This window comes from Perna viridis, chromosome 1 (genome assembly GCF_037379345.1).
Source record: "Perna viridis isolate PV_CMFRI_1.1 ecotype Kerala chromosome 1, ASM3737934v1, whole genome shotgun sequence".
NCBI lineage: Eukaryota > Metazoa > Mollusca > Bivalvia > Mytilida > Mytilidae > Perna > Perna viridis.
The window spans coordinates 62911357-62928495 of NC_142445.1; the positions used below are offsets into that span (position 1 = coordinate 62911357).

Sequence of the window (17139 nt, forward strand, 5' to 3'; positions counted from 1 at the left end):
TAAAATTGAATTGGATAAAGTATACCAAAATTTAGATACTATTTTTGTTTTCTATTATGAACCATTTGCGTATTATAAAAAAGTGACAAGTCTAGTTTGAAGTAGAAATCTTGTTTAGTAATTCAGTCCAATAACCAAGCAAGAAAGAAAGCAACAATTCTTTTTAATGACCTTGCAGAATATCGGGCAATTCCTTCTATCAGACTGAATATTTAATGCAACCTTATAAAATTTAGTTGAACAAAATTGAGTCATTGAATTTATTGAAAAAAAAATAACAAACGAAAAAATATGTATGAATCCACTGAAAAAAGCTGTTGCTAAAATTGAGTTAAACACAAGACTTTGAAAATTGTTGCAAAAACTATTACGTCAGTGAATTATTCCAAACGTGAAAAAAAATACTAGAATTTTCTGAAAGCTAGGTATTATATGGTTCTTCATTATACCGTGCAATCCAGTAACAACACCAGATATTCAAGCTACAATAATAAGCAGATGTAAAAAAAATGCCATTAAATAAGCAGTCTCTGATGAGAATTCAGTGTTAAAGAAGCATGCATATTCTTTAAATTAGTACATGCTAGTATTCCAAAAAAGACGTCTCTAGTGATGTTAGTCAATAGCAATCCTAAAAGCATCATACTCTTTATGCTTAGCCATCATCTCATCATATTTATCGCCATATTTTTCTCGACGGCGTGCTTCACGTGCTGCCGCACGTGCAGCTTTGCCCTCAAAATAAGCCTTTCTTTCCTCCTCCGTCATATTTTCAAGATCGACGTCATCAGAATCGGTTGTACAATCACTGTCACTGAAAACGGCATTTGGATCTTTTGTCTTTTTCTTCTTACCACCAATGGCATCTTTTGCTGTTTTTCCGCCAGCTTTTTTAACTCTGATTTTGCCACCTTTACCGTCTGATACTTCAGTGTAAACACTTTGGGGAATATACCAAGTTGTTAGTTACTATTTCTGTTTATCACATTTATTATATAGCTTATAATTACATTTTTGTTAAAAGTTACCTGATTGTTTCATCTAATAGCGATTGAAATACATTTCTTTTCAATCGTTTGAATAAATACGTACAGGCTGGTCTTTTGAACAGAATACATCATGCAAATTTTCAGCTAATTATGCAGATTAATTGCATTATAAATTATCAAAGACATGTATAATTTCTTGATGAAGATTTAGTTGATAATGGCGACTTCTCCTTTCTTTCAAATTGAAACTCTGTGATATCATCTAGCCAAACTAAACCCATCATTTCTGATTGAATTATATTTCTTTTCATTCGTTAGAATAAATACGTACAGGCTGGTCTTTTGAACAGAATACATCATGCAAATTTTCAGCTAATTATGCAGATTAATTGCATTATAAATTATCAAAAACATGTATAATTTCTTGATGACGTTTTAGTTGATAATGGCGACTTGTCCTTTCTTTCAAATTGAAACTGTGATATCATCTAGCCGAACTAAACCCATGAGTTCTGACCTGAAGGACGGCATTTAAACTCTCGATGCACAAAATAAGGGTTTGGATGCTATCTGGGATATTTAATATAAAACCTGTTCGTTCCGCTCAATGCATACGAATTTATTGACTCATTTATCTACATGTAATATTCTAAACCCTGTGACACAGAATGTAAAAAAAAATGCTACCGAAGTTCTTAATTATTGTATATTCATTATATTTTCCTTTCAATTATGCTAAGTCACGGCTGCGTTGTTTCCTCCAGCACAGCCATATACATTTTAGATTACTATCGGGAGATACCGAATTACTAACTATTGATAGTGATGAATAATTATGAAACTTACCTTTCATTGTCTAAAAAAAGAAGAGATAGAAAGTTATATATCATTTGAAAAATAAAATTCATTGTCAAGAAGAAATGTCTAAAATTGACTGCAACGTATTTCATACTTTAAAAGAGATGCTCACTTCCATTATTAATCACAATATAGCTGCATTACTCATTTATCTGCATAAAGAACAAAGAACGATGTTTTATAGAAATGGAAATAAAATGGAAGAGAGAACAATTATAAAAAAAAAATAATTTAAAAAAAACAAAGTTAAATGTTCCAAACAAATTATTGTAAAGTTATTTTAACATTTGAAATAATTCAGCCATACCTGAATGATAACTCTCTGCATTACCATAGCCTATTACATTTCCATGCGCATCTTTGATCTTCTTTTTACGTTTGACATGACGAGTTCCACCTTCGCTGACTTCACTGAAGTAACTATGTTCGCTATCACTGCCATGCCTTTCTTTCCTGGCCTTTCTTCTCTTTTCAGCTTCCTCTCTCTCTTTTTTCTCCTTCTTCTTCTTCTCTCTTTCAGCTAAACGACCACCTTCCTTGTAACTATCTTCACTGTGATACGATTCGGAATCTCCATATGTTCCATCAGGGTTTTTCTTTTTACGCCTGACATGTCTAGTTCCACCTTCACTGACAACACTGTAGTAACTATGAGCGCTGTTTTGATGTTCCCTTTCACGACGTCGCCTTCGACGTCTTGCCTTGCCATCCTCGTCCTGGTCACTGTGGTACGACTCGCTGTCGCTGTACGTTCCATCGCCGTGTTTACGTCGTCGTCGTACGTGACGGGTACCACCAGCACTAATGACGCTTCTATAACTATATTCGCTGTCGCTACCAGCATTTCGCCCACCTTCCTTTCGTCTCTTTCTTTCCTGGGCAGTTTCCTCTCCTTTCTTGCCCTTTTGCATAGAGGCAAATCCACTGTCAATGTCCGATTCTTTTCCACCAACTTTCCTGTGAATTTCAACCATAGACTATTTAGTATTCAATCTGAAATATTTTAGATCGTGCAACAGTATTATATTATAAAGACAGACGAAAGATGACATGATTCACAGGGGAAGATCCTGAACATTTAAAAGAAGGGTCCGATCACTTTTTATGAACTTACTGTGAACTCATTCAAGACAGTTATACAGAGGACTAAAGATGATCAAGGTACTAGCATCTGTCTTGTTCTCAACCTTACACAACTATGTGAAAGGATGATTTTAAACAGAACTGTCACTTTATATACCTTTTGTATTTCTTGCCAGTAATTGGATCAACGACAACTTCGTAAATCTGCCCATCCTTCCCGACAATACGTTCTCCTTCTTTGGCTAAAAATGTTGAAATTTATGCATGAGTATTAACCTAATAAAAAAATACGGCTGATTTTTTTAACGCCGAAATTCCCATTTCTTAGTTTTAAGTTCCAGCAATGTGTTTTAATACAAAGTTACATAATAAGAAAATACCAACAGATCACTTATATACTTCTTATGAAACATGAATATAGATAGCATAGCTATAAAGGGTGAGTTTTTTGTTTTGTTTTGTTTTTGTTTTGTTTTTGTTTTTGTTTTTGCTGAAATTATTACAGCATTACCATTTTTAACGTCAGATCCTGCTGAATACACAGTAGAGGCTTTCTCCCAATCTTCTATAACTTCCCCCTTCTCTAACTTTATAAACTGTTTTAGAAATTCCGGGTCACCACCAGACTCCTGAAATTTTCTGTATTCCTCTTCAGTCAGTAAAATTTGTTTTTCAATTAGTCTACCACTTTTTGTTCTGATGTATGTTTTCACAACTTTCATTGGGTTTGAGGGAGCCTTTTCCCAACCCTCAACTTTGCCATCTTCCTCATTAAGATATTTCCCGAGAATTTCATTCATATCGCCGCCACCGGCTACTAACTTATCGTAATCTTCAGCAGACACATATATCGTCTTTTCGATAAGTCGCCCGCTTTTTGTACGAACCATTGTTTTAATAGCTTTCATTGGCTCGGCACTAGTCCACGATTCAAACTTTTCTCCATCTTCCAAAGTCAAATATTTCTTGAGTATTTCATCCGGGTTCTTTCCTGCCTTTATCATTGCGTCATAGTCCTCCTGTGAAATCATGATAGTTTTCTCAATCAGACGACCGCTCTTTGTCCTGACGTAAGTTTTGATCGTTTTCATTTTTGCCTCCTCCCAACCTTCAATTGTTTCTCCCTCAGCAGCATATTTCTTAAGAAGGTCTTTCGCGTCAGCCTGTCCGCTTGTGATTGCGTCATAGTCTGATTTAGAAACATACACAACCTTTTCTATCAGTCTTCCGCTCTTTGTTCTGACATATGTTTTAATTGCTTTAACTTCCTCTTTATCCCAGGATTCCAACCCAGCCGCTTCCTCCTTTGATAAATATTTTGACAAAATGTCCTGAACATTTTTACCTTCCTTAAATGCAAGATAGTCTTCCTCAGACAAGAATATGATTTTCTCGATAAGACGACCACTTTTTGTTCTAATGTAGGTTTTGATGGCTTTTACCTCTGAAATGGAGTAAAATGAAGCTTAGTAAGTGCAATCTTCTCTTAGAATTGGTAAATATTTGTATATGAAAATACTGAGCTTCTAGTATCATACAATAACTGGTACTAAATGTGTGCGCTTCAGGCCTACTTTTTTGTTATATTCTAAGATATTAACAGTATATTTTCAAACCTCGTGACGTTCGAAGCCCATGATTATTCTTGTCTCTGATGGCGTTGACTACTTGATCATACCAAAGATAGATGCTGCCTTAATTTTTGAAGGTAGATTACTTACGTTTTTCTTTAATAGCCTCTAGCCTCTGTTGTCGAATCAGTTCTCTCTGTCTCTGGTGGATAGATACAAAGATTAATATTATGGACAGATTGACGACTATATCAAGGTAGGAATATGAAAACCAGACATAACAACAGTATCAATAATAAATACTAAACCATACAACTGTCAAATAAATTTGGATATCAACTGAAGTATCAGTACTAGTTTATGAAATAAGTATTACCTGTAGTTCAAGTTCCTCAAGCAGACATTTGACATACCAATAACCATGGCGATAACCACCACCAACTCGGATATATTTGTGCTGAAATTGTGAAAAATCAGTTGTTTAATTCAAGTGTTTGTAAATTTCAAAATCTTGATGTTCAAAGATGTCCGTATGTCCCTAAGACGTTTTCTTACATTTGATATCCGTATGCCCCTAACACGTTTTCTTACATTTGATATCCGTATGCCTCTAACACATTTTCTTAGATGTCAAATGGTTAGAATTTAATGGAACCTTTGAAGTCAAAAGTGGGAAGAGAACTAAGTGTGGTAGTACAAATTGAAAACTACTTTTTTCTATAATCATAATAGAACGTTGTTTGAGGCCTAATGCGTCATACAGTACAAAGGTTGTGAGAAAAGCTTCGGTTTATTTAGTGTTACACGTAACTGTCGGGGAGTGTCAATACGAGAGTGGAAGTTACCGTTAAAATTCAAATGAAAAAGATACAGCACTTAGTTTTCATCAAAATGTTTGATCTTCGGGTGGCTTTTCATATTAGAATCAGTAATATGCCCCCATTACATGAGAGTAAACACGAAGATGTTCACATAACGATGTTATGATGTATCAAATAAATATTGTAGACATGAGCCCAGATTATATGTTCTTCTATTATTTTGTCCAATCATGCAGTTCTTTAAACCAATTACGTGTTTTATTTGGTTAGCAGACGATATTACAGAACTTTCAGCGGAACGATCAACTACACGATTATCAGGATTAATGGAGAACTATTTATTTGTATTATGCACGAAATTGATACAACCTTGATAGCTTTGGTTTTTTAAGACGCACACTTGACAGTTGTAATGCATACCTATATTCAGCTAATAATTACTCCCCTATCAACTCAATGGAGAGGTTAAACAGTTAAAGTTAAAAGAAGGCAATTTACATTGGATTCTTTCATATAATGTAAATAGACTTTAGACAGTCTGGTCTTTTTTCAAACACAAGAGAACCTTGAAGTGTAAATAATATAAATGGCCTTTATCTCGGAATAGGTTCTTAATTTCAGTGTGATATAATGTATGACTTTTTCAACAAAGTTGGCAACCAAGACGCATAAATATCATTTCAGAGAAACTTTTAATACTATGGCCTCTTATACCAAGCCAATATCACCTCTCTAATATAGTTCTAATGGAAACCTTTGACCAAGAACCCTCTTTATTAGATATATGGTTATTTCGTAGAGAATTCGTGTAGCCAAAAAAAAAAAAAAAAACAAAAAAAAAAACAACAACATATTTTAGTTCCCTGTTTCACAAATGAATTTTCAACATTGTAGATTTGAGAAACATATATAAAAATGTCAAATCCAACAAAAATAACGAGAATAATTCAAAATACGATAAGGTGAAAACACACTTACACTGATTGATAATATTAGCAATTATAGAAATATTTGATCATTTTCAAAGTATACTTACAGATTCACATCGTTTATGAGGCACTTTAAGTAGACATTTCAGACATTCCTCTGTTTCCGACTGCAAAATAAAATTATAGGAAATGCTTAAGTCTATATCAATGATATAATCAATGTTAGAAAATAATGAAGAAGTTCAATACTACATACTAACATACATGTCCTGTATTTAATGTATGTGTTTTAAAATGTATACAATACTAGTATATTAACTTTAAGTGTATACAGGTCCTGACTATACTTAAGACCGAAATTAATTTTGGTTTGTTTTTGAATTTACAAAATATGTACTAGGAAGATTTTTCCACTAAAATATATTTTAGGTAATCAATCTTGCAATAAATACAACAATACCTATCACTAAAGTATTTTAGTATTGCAAATTTCTATATACTGTAGAGTAACATCTTATCAACCTCGACATTACAATCAAATATAGAAAAAGATTTAAATTTAATTAAATACAAAAAATACTCTGGAAAGAGTAAGCCAAATCTATCACCAACAGGTTCTACCATGTACAATAAAAGGAATGAAGAGTGCTGTATTATTTATAACATTGCGATTTATTAGTCAATGTAAGATATTTTTTTTAATATATTTCAATGGAAACATCTACAACAGTTATAGCGTATAAATTTCATCTGCGATCACCAAGGAAGGACATCAGCTAGGTTCATAGCTCATGGTTAGCCAAGATAAAATTTCTTAACCTTTATTTCATTGAAATGATTTTAATCCCGATCTTCGGGGAAGTTTCCAATTTCCTAAATTAGTTTGACATTATAGATAGAGATTACGCTTAATTGTCATTCAGAACCCATTTTAGATATTTTAATAAAGCAAATAATTTAATACAAAACCAATCCAGTTGGATCAAAATATTAAATAATTTAATTCATTATTCAAGTTGAAAGATCAACACTAAACACGCTTCTATAGTGCCAAAATTCCAAATATTGCGACCGAAGTCTTTTTACTACTGCCAATTTACAGAATTTAACCAATCAATGATGAAGATTATTTTTAAGATCCTACAAAAAAACAAAATCAAATAATTCGTGGTGATAATAGTGATTATCACTAAACATTAAGTTTCCAAATATTCCAGCTATATTCTCATTTACGGTTAATTGTATGAAGGTGAAAATGAAGTATATCATGTCTCCAAATACAAAGTAATGTTTTCTGGGTAATCTTAGGCAAAGGGAATGTCAGTGTCCCTGTATAATATTTATATGCCTTGTACATATACACTCGAGGTCGAGGGATCACATGTTTGTTCTGAAAGTGTAAACAAGGGAACCAAGACCATAGCGGGAATCAAAAGAACGCAATCCGGGGACAAAGAGCAGACATGGAAACAGACACAAACAACAAGAATATAAAATAATGAAAATTATTCAAACTAAGAAACAAAAAGAAATGAGCAACTAAGACTCCACGAAAAGTGGGAGCATGGACCAGGTGCATCGGTAGGGTGGCGTCTGCTTTTCTAGAAACACCAGCCGAGTTGAAACACGATTTAGATACAATAATACATATGTTTAATTGCTATTCCTGCAATACATCGAAATCCCCTTATAGCATAGGGTAGCCGTACAAGGGGTTCTGATTTAGAAAACAGCTTGTCATTTAGGATTTATACATTAACATATATAAAGATAAACGAATAGTAATTGAAAGGATTCCCCCCCTTTTCCTAAGTTTCTACATTTCTTTCATGAAAATAACACATGGCACGCAATGTCAAATTTTCGATTATTTTTTCAAACGCTATTTCGAATTTTCGATACTGTTTTTTCGAACGCCACTAAGTTAGCAGCATTTGGTCAATCGGGAAACATAATTGCGATTAGATGATATGCGTCTCCATAGAAGAGCGTCCTTAAGGTCAAAGGGTAAAAAGCGAAACTACACCGACTGCGTCGAAAAAAAACACCCTGAGAATAAATTGAAACTACATTTGATCAAACACTAAAAAAGTGAACCACGCAAAAGTGACGGACTATACTTGTTTCTGCGATTTGTAAGAAAGGTACGATCAATGTCTATTTTCATGTATAACATGAATAATTTCACATCGCGTTCAACCTTGGATAAAATCATTCGCTTTAAATACAACCCCTCCCCTCTGCTTACATTACATTGTTAAACTAACAAATACAGTATTACCCTTTTTGTTGAGGATTTCTTTTTAACGTATCTGGAGTAAATATGCTCATCATTGATACTAAAAGAAACATTTTATATGAAACCAACATATTCTCACACTTCGTTTGGGAAAGTATCATTTATTTACCTTGGGCAAGAATGGCGAGCTGGCAACTTTGGCTTGGCTGAGATCTGACGAACTTCGATATTTCGCGGAGTATCGTGCACTGACCTCTGAATTCAGACTTCCCGGTCCCTTCTGAAATAAGACAATTGTTTATTCAGTAAATCTTCCAAGGCATATAACTATTACATATGTTAGAATGTTAATTTAGTAGTTACACGAATTAATGTAATGCTTACTGTTAATCCCGAAAGTGACAATGTAATACTTACTGTTAATCCCGAAAGTGACAATGTAATGCTTACTGTTAATCCCGAAAGTGACAATGTAATGCTTACTGTTAATCCTGAAAGTGACAATGTAATACTTACTGTTAATCCCGTTAGTGACAATACTGTATATGGACTGGATTCCGAGTATGAAGAGGATGAATGCGCTCTCCCCACTTTTTTAAAAAGAGGAGGCAACGGTGTTGAGTTTGCTGACCTCAACCTCTCAGATGACACGGTGGACATATTTTATCATTTTAAAACTGACATTAAAGACAAATGGATGAGTTATATAATTCCAAACTATGTCCTGTTTGTAAACTTCTATTGACTTCTAATTCAAAGAGACAAAAAAAAACACTGTCGATACAATTCTACCAACTCCTCGATTTTTAAAAAAGATAAATTCACAATATCATTTTTCCATTTATCTTGTCGGAAATCACAAAAAGCATTGAAAGAGATTCTCAATCTTTCACTACGTTAATCTATTGTGAAGTCAAGGGGTTGGTACTTGTAATATATTTGATATTATAATTTGTGTCCGAGTCATATTTATTTTTCAATAATATTTGAATAATACTGGTGCATTGAATAAAGATTTTAAATAATATTTTTACGGTGATTTCTAAAGCGTTTCCCTTTAACATGACCTTGTAGTGCAGTTCATAATATGAGGCACTTTGGCCCAAATTCTGACATCATTCTGGGAAGGATAACATGTCTTTTGAAGACAAAAATGATGAATTATGTCATTCATATGAAATACATGTTATTTTTCCGGATAACAAATGATTAATATGTTTTTCTCATGATTTAATTGTGTATTAGATGGTTTAATAAAGTCTGGTATGCTTTGATATCTTTTGAGTGCAATATACCAGAGGTCGTTCTTTTATCTCACGCGAGGTGTGAATTCAAAAATGCAAAATTCAAATTAATTATTTTACAAGTATTAAACATCCATTGACCATCATATCAAATGTTTTAAATGCAATCATGAACCAAATTAACGACATGCATCATTAATGATGACCGGTCGTGTCAGTCAAATGGATTTAATTTACTGATGTATGATGTTTTTTTAACGTTTTGTCTAGCCTGCATTTGAACTATTTATACAGCTTCAACTGAAGCGATGTTTTGCTTTGACGGTAGTTTCTCATGTGGTTTTTTAGAATTTAGTTTTGCTCGCTTATTAAAGAAGATTAATTAACGAGAATTCCGGTAATGAAAATATATATAAATGAAAAAAATAAAGATTTCTATCAAAAATGTTAACGGTTAGATTAGCATAACTTCATTTTGATATGAGAAGTTCTGCATGCCACTTCTTCCTCAAAGTCCAATATTTTAAATTTTTAAACGTTATTCTAGACGCATAATATTGAGGAAAACTAATCAATTATAATGACACATGACTTTTTACATGATCTTACATCTTTAATATCTATAACATGAAATCGACTTAATTATATGAAGTTCAACATTTCAACAGTTTTAAATGCAACAGGTTCTTTAAGATAAGATCATAATATTTTATGGTTTTCAATTTCTCATTTAAAATTTGAAAGCAATTTATAAAATTGAATAGCAAATTCTAAATACGTGTAGGTTGATTATTACAAATAAACAACTTGAGAACTTGTGGGATAAAATTTTATTACCTTGTCAGAAACTAAGAATAATGCAAGAGACTACATTTTGGTTATTTTGGGGTATCAAGTCACGAGTTTACAATATTACAGTTATTTAAGATTATCATAACGAAGCATGTCTCAACGAAATATTTGATAAAGTAAACTTGAATATCATAAGAACACAAATAACACTATTTTTTTAATTTGGAAAGTACAAAATTCGTTTTAAATATCAGCTTTTTGCAGACATTTTGCTGCAGTTGAACCGAGCTTACTCTTATTGTGCAGATTTTGAGAATGATCGGTACGCAGTTTAGCAATCAAAATAATAAAAGTATTCCCCAAACTTGGTCAAAACTAAGCCAGTCCAGAAAAAGGGAGGGATGGGTAGGGTCGGGCAATTTAGCATCCTGTGGCGGAGTGCAAAATTTCCTACTCCTATCGAATACCACAGAAGGGTTCTTTAACGTGCGAGGAACGTGGCATCTTTCCCAACACGGTGCATCACTATGGTTTGCGGTCAGGTTTTCCGTATTATAGCCTGACAACCCAAGCATGTAACACGCCAGGGGTACCCCATACCACCACCAGGGGCACACATTCCAGTTGCTCTGTGGGCAGAGCGCCTAGCCCCCGGCTAGGTTTCTGAGCACTATTTAGTCGCCTTTTATGACAAGCTTAGCACTGCTGCAGGCCTATTCTTTTAACACCCGGACCTGCACGGGGCTATATGTAGAACAAAGGATAATCACTGATGATATATTAATTTTTTTTATTTTAAGCTCGGCAACCCTTAAAGGGGATAAAGATATATATTCTGACAGCTTATAACATCCAAGACTTATACACGCTAACCGCTGGATGGCCTAATGGTGTTTAGTTTGCCCTATTTTAAATGATTAAACGATGAAACTTTTTCTGTTTTATCTCAGTTTTTATTTAAAGAAATGTATTTGAATATTGTCCAGAATCTAATATTTAACTGACATTAACAAATAGTATTGATACCTAGGTTTTGAAATGCGTTTTTAAGCGTCCCAATTTCCAGATTGATTAGTTACAAATAAGACCGCATTAACCGCCAAAATAAACAAATACTATGCTATTTAAAATCAATCAATCAAGAAAACTACATAAAAGTTACCAAATTTTGCAACTTATGAAACAATTGTAATGTTTGTCCAGATCTAAGTTTCAATTGAAATACAAACTTTATGTTTACATTGTTGAGGGTTATTTGAATAAGTGCTTTTTATCAAATAGTTTTAACTATCAAAACTACAAATCATTCACATCGATCTTGTTTTTTTTTCTACGTTTAGCATAGTACCCACTGTCACTCTCCCGAGCGAGAGAAATTATCAATCTTCAATAAAATCAAAACATCTCATCTAATATAGCATCTTGTCAATATGTCGAATTTTGTGATTTTAGACATCTTTGTTTGTAAAATCACTGTTTTGCTAAAATTGTCGAAAAAGAAGTACAAATTTTGTTCACAATCATGAACGTGTTACGTGTACTACCAAGCTGCAATACTTGACTTATTTCATTGATGTATTCGTGAGTTTTTCTATCGCTTGTCAGTGTAACGTGGTGAATAGGTGCGAGATAAATTTGTCGGCGATTTCGTATTAAGGCATTGTAGTATTGATACTAGAAGCCTTCATAGAAAAAAAATTAAAACAATACATATATATGGTTACTTTCATGGCTATAAGTTTTTTTGGCATAAAAAATAAATTTCATATTTTTTTGTTAGAACCTTCATTATGATAGATACCAACACCAAACCTAATGACAAAGAATTGAACAAGTTCCCGATACCTTATGGTGTCTCAATGAAGGAAGCCGTGCATATGAACGTCCTGTAGATCCACCTGGTCCACGAAAGCTGCACAGATCTGCAAAATATAGAAGGGTTCTTCATAATTATATTTACAAACGAAACCATAACAGCAATAGCCCCCCCCTAAGAAATATACTAATCTATTTTTCGAAGGATTGCATTCTCGACTCAATAACATAATAGATTTTAGCTGCAGTTCTGAAAATCAGAATGACAAGTACATTTTTTAGCGTTTCTGTAATATTGTATAGCAATGTACAGTCATTTATCAGGAAAACAGTCAAGAATTCATGCCAAGAAGACGATATCAGAACTACTTGGAGTTAGACGTCAAAATGCACATGATCTAATCTTTTTTAATAGAATTGAATACCTTTAAGTATATCAAATGCAGAAAGATACTTTTTTGAATGCAGTAAATATTCTTGATTACAGTTAAATACCCCCTTCAAGAATGTGGACACTAACAGTCATGAAACGATTTGGTAATCAGTCCTTGAATTAATTGAGATTTTAAAGGTAATAAATAAACATCTACTTAATTTATGTTAATAAATTTAAAATTGAATAAACAACTATTTACATCAAAAAGCAATTTGTCAAAGTCTATTTACGACGAGTTGATGGTGGAATGATAATATACGCCTTATATTTTGAAGTTCATGGATGATTTTCCCTACATATCTACGCATTAAAAATTTGCACACATAATATGCATCCATATTGAAATAAATGTGATTCAATTTATATTGAGTACTTTGGAACTAGGATACAAATACCATTTGCTGCTTAGTGGGTGTTCATATCAACTCATCCGTCACACTAAAAGCTAACATAGTAGCAAAAAGTATTCCGAACATGTGCTAACTTTGAAATAAAGCTAAAGGTTTCCATTTTCTAATATCATATCTGGAATAGATTAATCGCTTTACCTTTCCTATTGCACAATTACATTGAAGAAGCACATTACATGTTTAACGCTGCGTAAGTGAAACGATGGAGAAAGAGGTTTGGCGCAAGTCACAAAAAACCACCTGTTTTTCTACCTATATCACGAAAAATCTATATTTGACTCATAGTTCCTAATAACTTAAAATCTTTGGATAAATTGAAATAGTCTTTAATATGCACTAGTAAAATAACAGATTCCTTCTTGGGACGTAATAAAATTGTCAAAGATGATACCACTGGTAGAAACAGAGGAGGGTTCCTAGGACGGACCATTTTAATGGATTTTTTGATTTTATGTAAAAATGATTATGAGAAATAATAGCTAGGAATAAAATTTTATAAATTTCTGGATCCGACCCGAGCTAAAAACTAAATAAATTGAAAACAATTCAATCTTTCTTCAATATTCGTCGAGTTGTTTGAAATAACAACTCGAGGTCAAGGTTCTATGACTATATTAATTTATTACAGGAAACACTGTCGCACAAAATTTGAGTAACACGAATCTTGTTTTATCCGACTTATAATTGCATATTATTTTTAAATATATATATTCCGACACACTGTTTCGATCCGATCGAAAGAATGTAAGACATGCCAGGCTCTACTGTTTTAACAATTACTATACCCATTTATTGTCTTTCCTCGTTTTGCTTTCATAATCATGACTTCAACATTTTTGTTAATATCATTTTACGACGCCCGATCGCCTTGTTTCAGTGACCCAAGTACAAGACATGCACTTCAACATGTCTAACTTTAAGGTTCGTGTTCGGAAAAGAACTCCGGAAAGGGATTAAAATCAAATCCTTGTGACAATTATACGTGGTTATGTTTAGTAAAAAAGGATTTCATTTCAATGATAACCGCAATACATACACTACGGATCGATAGGGGCTGACAACCCAGCACGTACTTGAGAATGTCATGTTTATTTGATCTGATACGACATTAGAACACTTGAAATTCAATTGATTCCGAGTTCATTCCAGCTTGTTTTTCCCTATTGAGATTGACTCCATTACATTTGTTAGATGTCGATATAGACCAAATTCTATCAATATAAGCAACTGAAATATTTGTATAACTCCTCAATCTGTAGTATTATTGAGAATTGTACAAACAATTGATAAATTTTGTCACTGTTGAATTCGAATAATATCACAAATAGACAAATACTAAATAAACAATTCGCAATTAGAAATTTTTTTTTTTTTTAAATAAGCAAATATTCACTTTAATCTTCACTTGTAACAATCAAAATTTAAGATCGGAAATGATGCCCATCACGGTGACAACCTTTTCGGTTTTAGTTTAAAATTCTTCCCCAACCAGCGCACCAACCCCCACCTCCTCCCCAGAAATGATTTATTGTTATTTCATAGTCTTACAATGAACGACTTATTTTTGGGAAACAAAACAGCAACATTGTATATCGCGAATATTTATTACTTTTTTTAGGTAGACACCGTATTCTATTTACGCAAGAATCTGCGATTGGTAAACTGTAATAAAAACAAAACAAAACACACAACACAACACAACACAACACAAAACACACACACAAAGCAAAATATTTTGTGTCAAATACCTGCTATATTAGTTCAGTATTTTTTTAGTTTTCATACTGTCTACAGCCAAAGTTTGTGTCCGTTTAATTGTTTAAAAAAGTTTCCATATCCAATAAAAAAACATGTATGCTGACTTACCATGTGACCCATAATAAACGTGAGGAACCACTGTATATCCACTAGCATTGCTGTTAGAACTCGAGGGACGGGAACCCAATCCCGTCGGTAGGGACCGAGTGTACGATGGTAAGGCACCCGGAATTTGCGGAAGAACAACTCCACTCATAATTTTCTAATTTCCCAAAGCTATAGAAAAGACTATTTTGTCCCTAACTTCCAGGGTCTAACTGTCACTTTTATATTTTATAAAGATTTTTTTCTTGGTCTTTCAAGACATTTCTTTCTTTCCGTGCCTGTACACTGGCGCTAATCCATAAACTACATTTTATTATATTATGTGTGGTACTGATATCAGTTTACTAAGTTGACTTCAAATACATTGATTTTTCTACACACAAACAAATACGATAGCCTTTTGTCCTTTGACGAGTTTTGTCAATTTTTTAAATTAAGGCCTGCTTGATAAAGAATTGTCTTGTTACTAAGCCCAGCACAACTTGAATCCTAACGTAAAATATACTTATCGGATGTAAAACGTCTTTCTTTGGAATGACATGCCTTTGTACGCTCATGTATTGGGTCCTTTGTATGCTTATGATTTAAATCCCTGATACAGTGTAAATTTAAACCGTTCGGCTGGAATGGATACAAAATTGCAAATGAGACTTTATCTTTTATGTGTTTCAAAACTAAAGCTGGATTTAAACGCTTGAATTGCAAATCGAATAAATTCTTAAGACGAAGAATATCATTACTAAATTATTGTATGTACGTCTCTTCACGTTTTAAGTCCGGTTAATTCTCTCGTAAACAATACAGTATTAAATAATATAATATAATCTGAAAAATATGTTTAAATTAAACAGTTTTATTGCGCTAATTCTATTTAGATTATGCTAGAATTTACATATTATTTGTTAGGTATTTATAAGGGCAGGCAAAGTTAATTAGAAACGCAGACCGAATCACCAAAACTAAGCCATAAATAGAAAAAAAACTTGTTATTGTGAATGCGACAGGTGCGAGTTTTGTTTCAGGCATTTACATCGTTCTATTAAGTTACAAATTCGAAATAAAATTGGAAGAAAGACAAATGCAGTTAACTAAATTTACTATTACGTAAAGCAATTAAAGTTAAATACATTTTCCTGAACCACTTCATAGGGTCAATGCAACAATGTTTTAATGTTTTAGAGACGATGTTGACACATTTGTCGAAGAAACCTGTTTACTCTAGTATTGGTAATTAAGATGTAGAATCAGGGCGTACATCCCGTCGGTAGGGAGCAATTGAGTGGTAGTAAAACACCATTACGTTACGAAAGAACACTGTGCATGTAATGTATTTTGACATACCAAGCTATGTTAGACTAGGATAGGTAAATGATTTACCTATTTGGTACCACATGATGAGGTATCACTATAGAAGCTATCTTTGATGGAATATTAAATCATATCTTCAACTATAAAACTAACCTGGTATCATTTTTTGATAAATAAACGTATTTCAAAAAAGACAGTTCGAGGACTATTGAAAGTATCTAGTACCTTTGGTGAAGAGTAAACACTTCTCTAAAACTATCTGGTACTCTTTGGTGAAGTTTTAAGTACTAACCCATATAAAATTCAGGCACTGCCAATACCATAGGTGATTAATGGTGCCTAAAAACCCCACTGAACTAATGATGACTTTACGAATCCGAAATTTTGCCTAATTAGTCCAAAAATTATGTGAAATGCAGAAATAAATGCCTGGTAACAACATGTAATTTAGATTACAGAATAACTCTTAAGAGAGGACTCTCTGACACTGCTTAGACCACAGAATAACCCTACAGAGAAGGCTTACTGGCACTGCTTAAGAATATGTCACATGATGGGGGGATTAAAACGCTTTATGCTATCTAAAATTACAGCCTTACCAAAACCCAATTTAAACCAATCACAAAAAAGTTAAACTTTTTAAAAATATTTAAAGAATGTGTAACTTGATATATACATAAACCAACATAATACTATTCAACTTGTATGTAAACAACGTTCGGTTTGGACAGGTTTGACAGCATTAATCCTGAAGCCAGTTAGGTGATAATAACATCTGACG

General features: G+C 33.1%; 2 protein-coding genes across 3 annotated transcripts in view; both read right to left on the bottom strand.

Moving 5' to 3' along the window:
- The window catches only part of LOC148629786 (uncharacterized), a 14229-nt gene extending 13453 nt beyond the window's left edge, over window positions 1-776 (bottom strand). Inside the window, exon 1 of the mRNA XM_088557156.1 lies at window positions 647-776. Within this exon, the coding sequence (XP_088413282.1) occupies window positions 647-768 (122 nt within the window). The 5' untranslated portion in view covers window positions 769-776. The remainder of the gene's footprint in view (window positions 1-646) is intronic.
- LOC148629787 (uncharacterized) lies at window positions 643-15692 on the bottom strand. Of its 2 annotated transcripts, XM_088557142.1 has the most exons (10): window positions 15054-15692; window positions 12372-12448; window positions 8660-8770; window positions 6359-6418; window positions 4878-4958; window positions 4652-4703; window positions 3442-4374; window positions 3088-3172; window positions 2155-2804; window positions 643-1845 (listed from the first exon to the last, which is right to left on the bottom strand). In XM_088557142.1, the coding sequence occupies exons 1-10, from the start codon at window positions 15199-15201 to the stop codon at window positions 1832-1834; spliced, it is 2211 nt and encodes a 736-aa protein (XP_088413268.1). In that variant the 5' UTR covers window positions 15202-15692; the 3' UTR covers window positions 643-1831. The 2 variants fall into 2 exon arrangements, with proteins under 2 accessions (XP_088413268.1, XP_088413276.1); XM_088557150.1 differs by lacking the exons at window positions 12372-12448; window positions 15054-15692 and adding an exon at window positions 9007-9891.
- Window positions 15693-17139: the final 1447 nt, after the last annotated feature.

Excerpts from the sequence above, each read along its gene's own strand:
- LOC148629787 (XM_088557142.1), bottom strand. The coding sequence starts at position 15,201 with ATGAGTGGAGTTGTTCTTCCGCAAATTCCGGGTGCCTTACCATCGTAC. Across the intron at positions 4,704-4,877 it reads TTGAGGAACTTGAACTACAG|AGACAGAGAGAACTGATTCG; the intron begins GTAATACTTATT and ends TCTATCCACCAG. Across the intron at positions 2,805-3,087 it reads ACTGGCAAGAAATACAAAAG|GAAAGTTGGTGGAAAAGAAT; the intron begins GTATATAAAGTG and ends TGAAATTCACAG.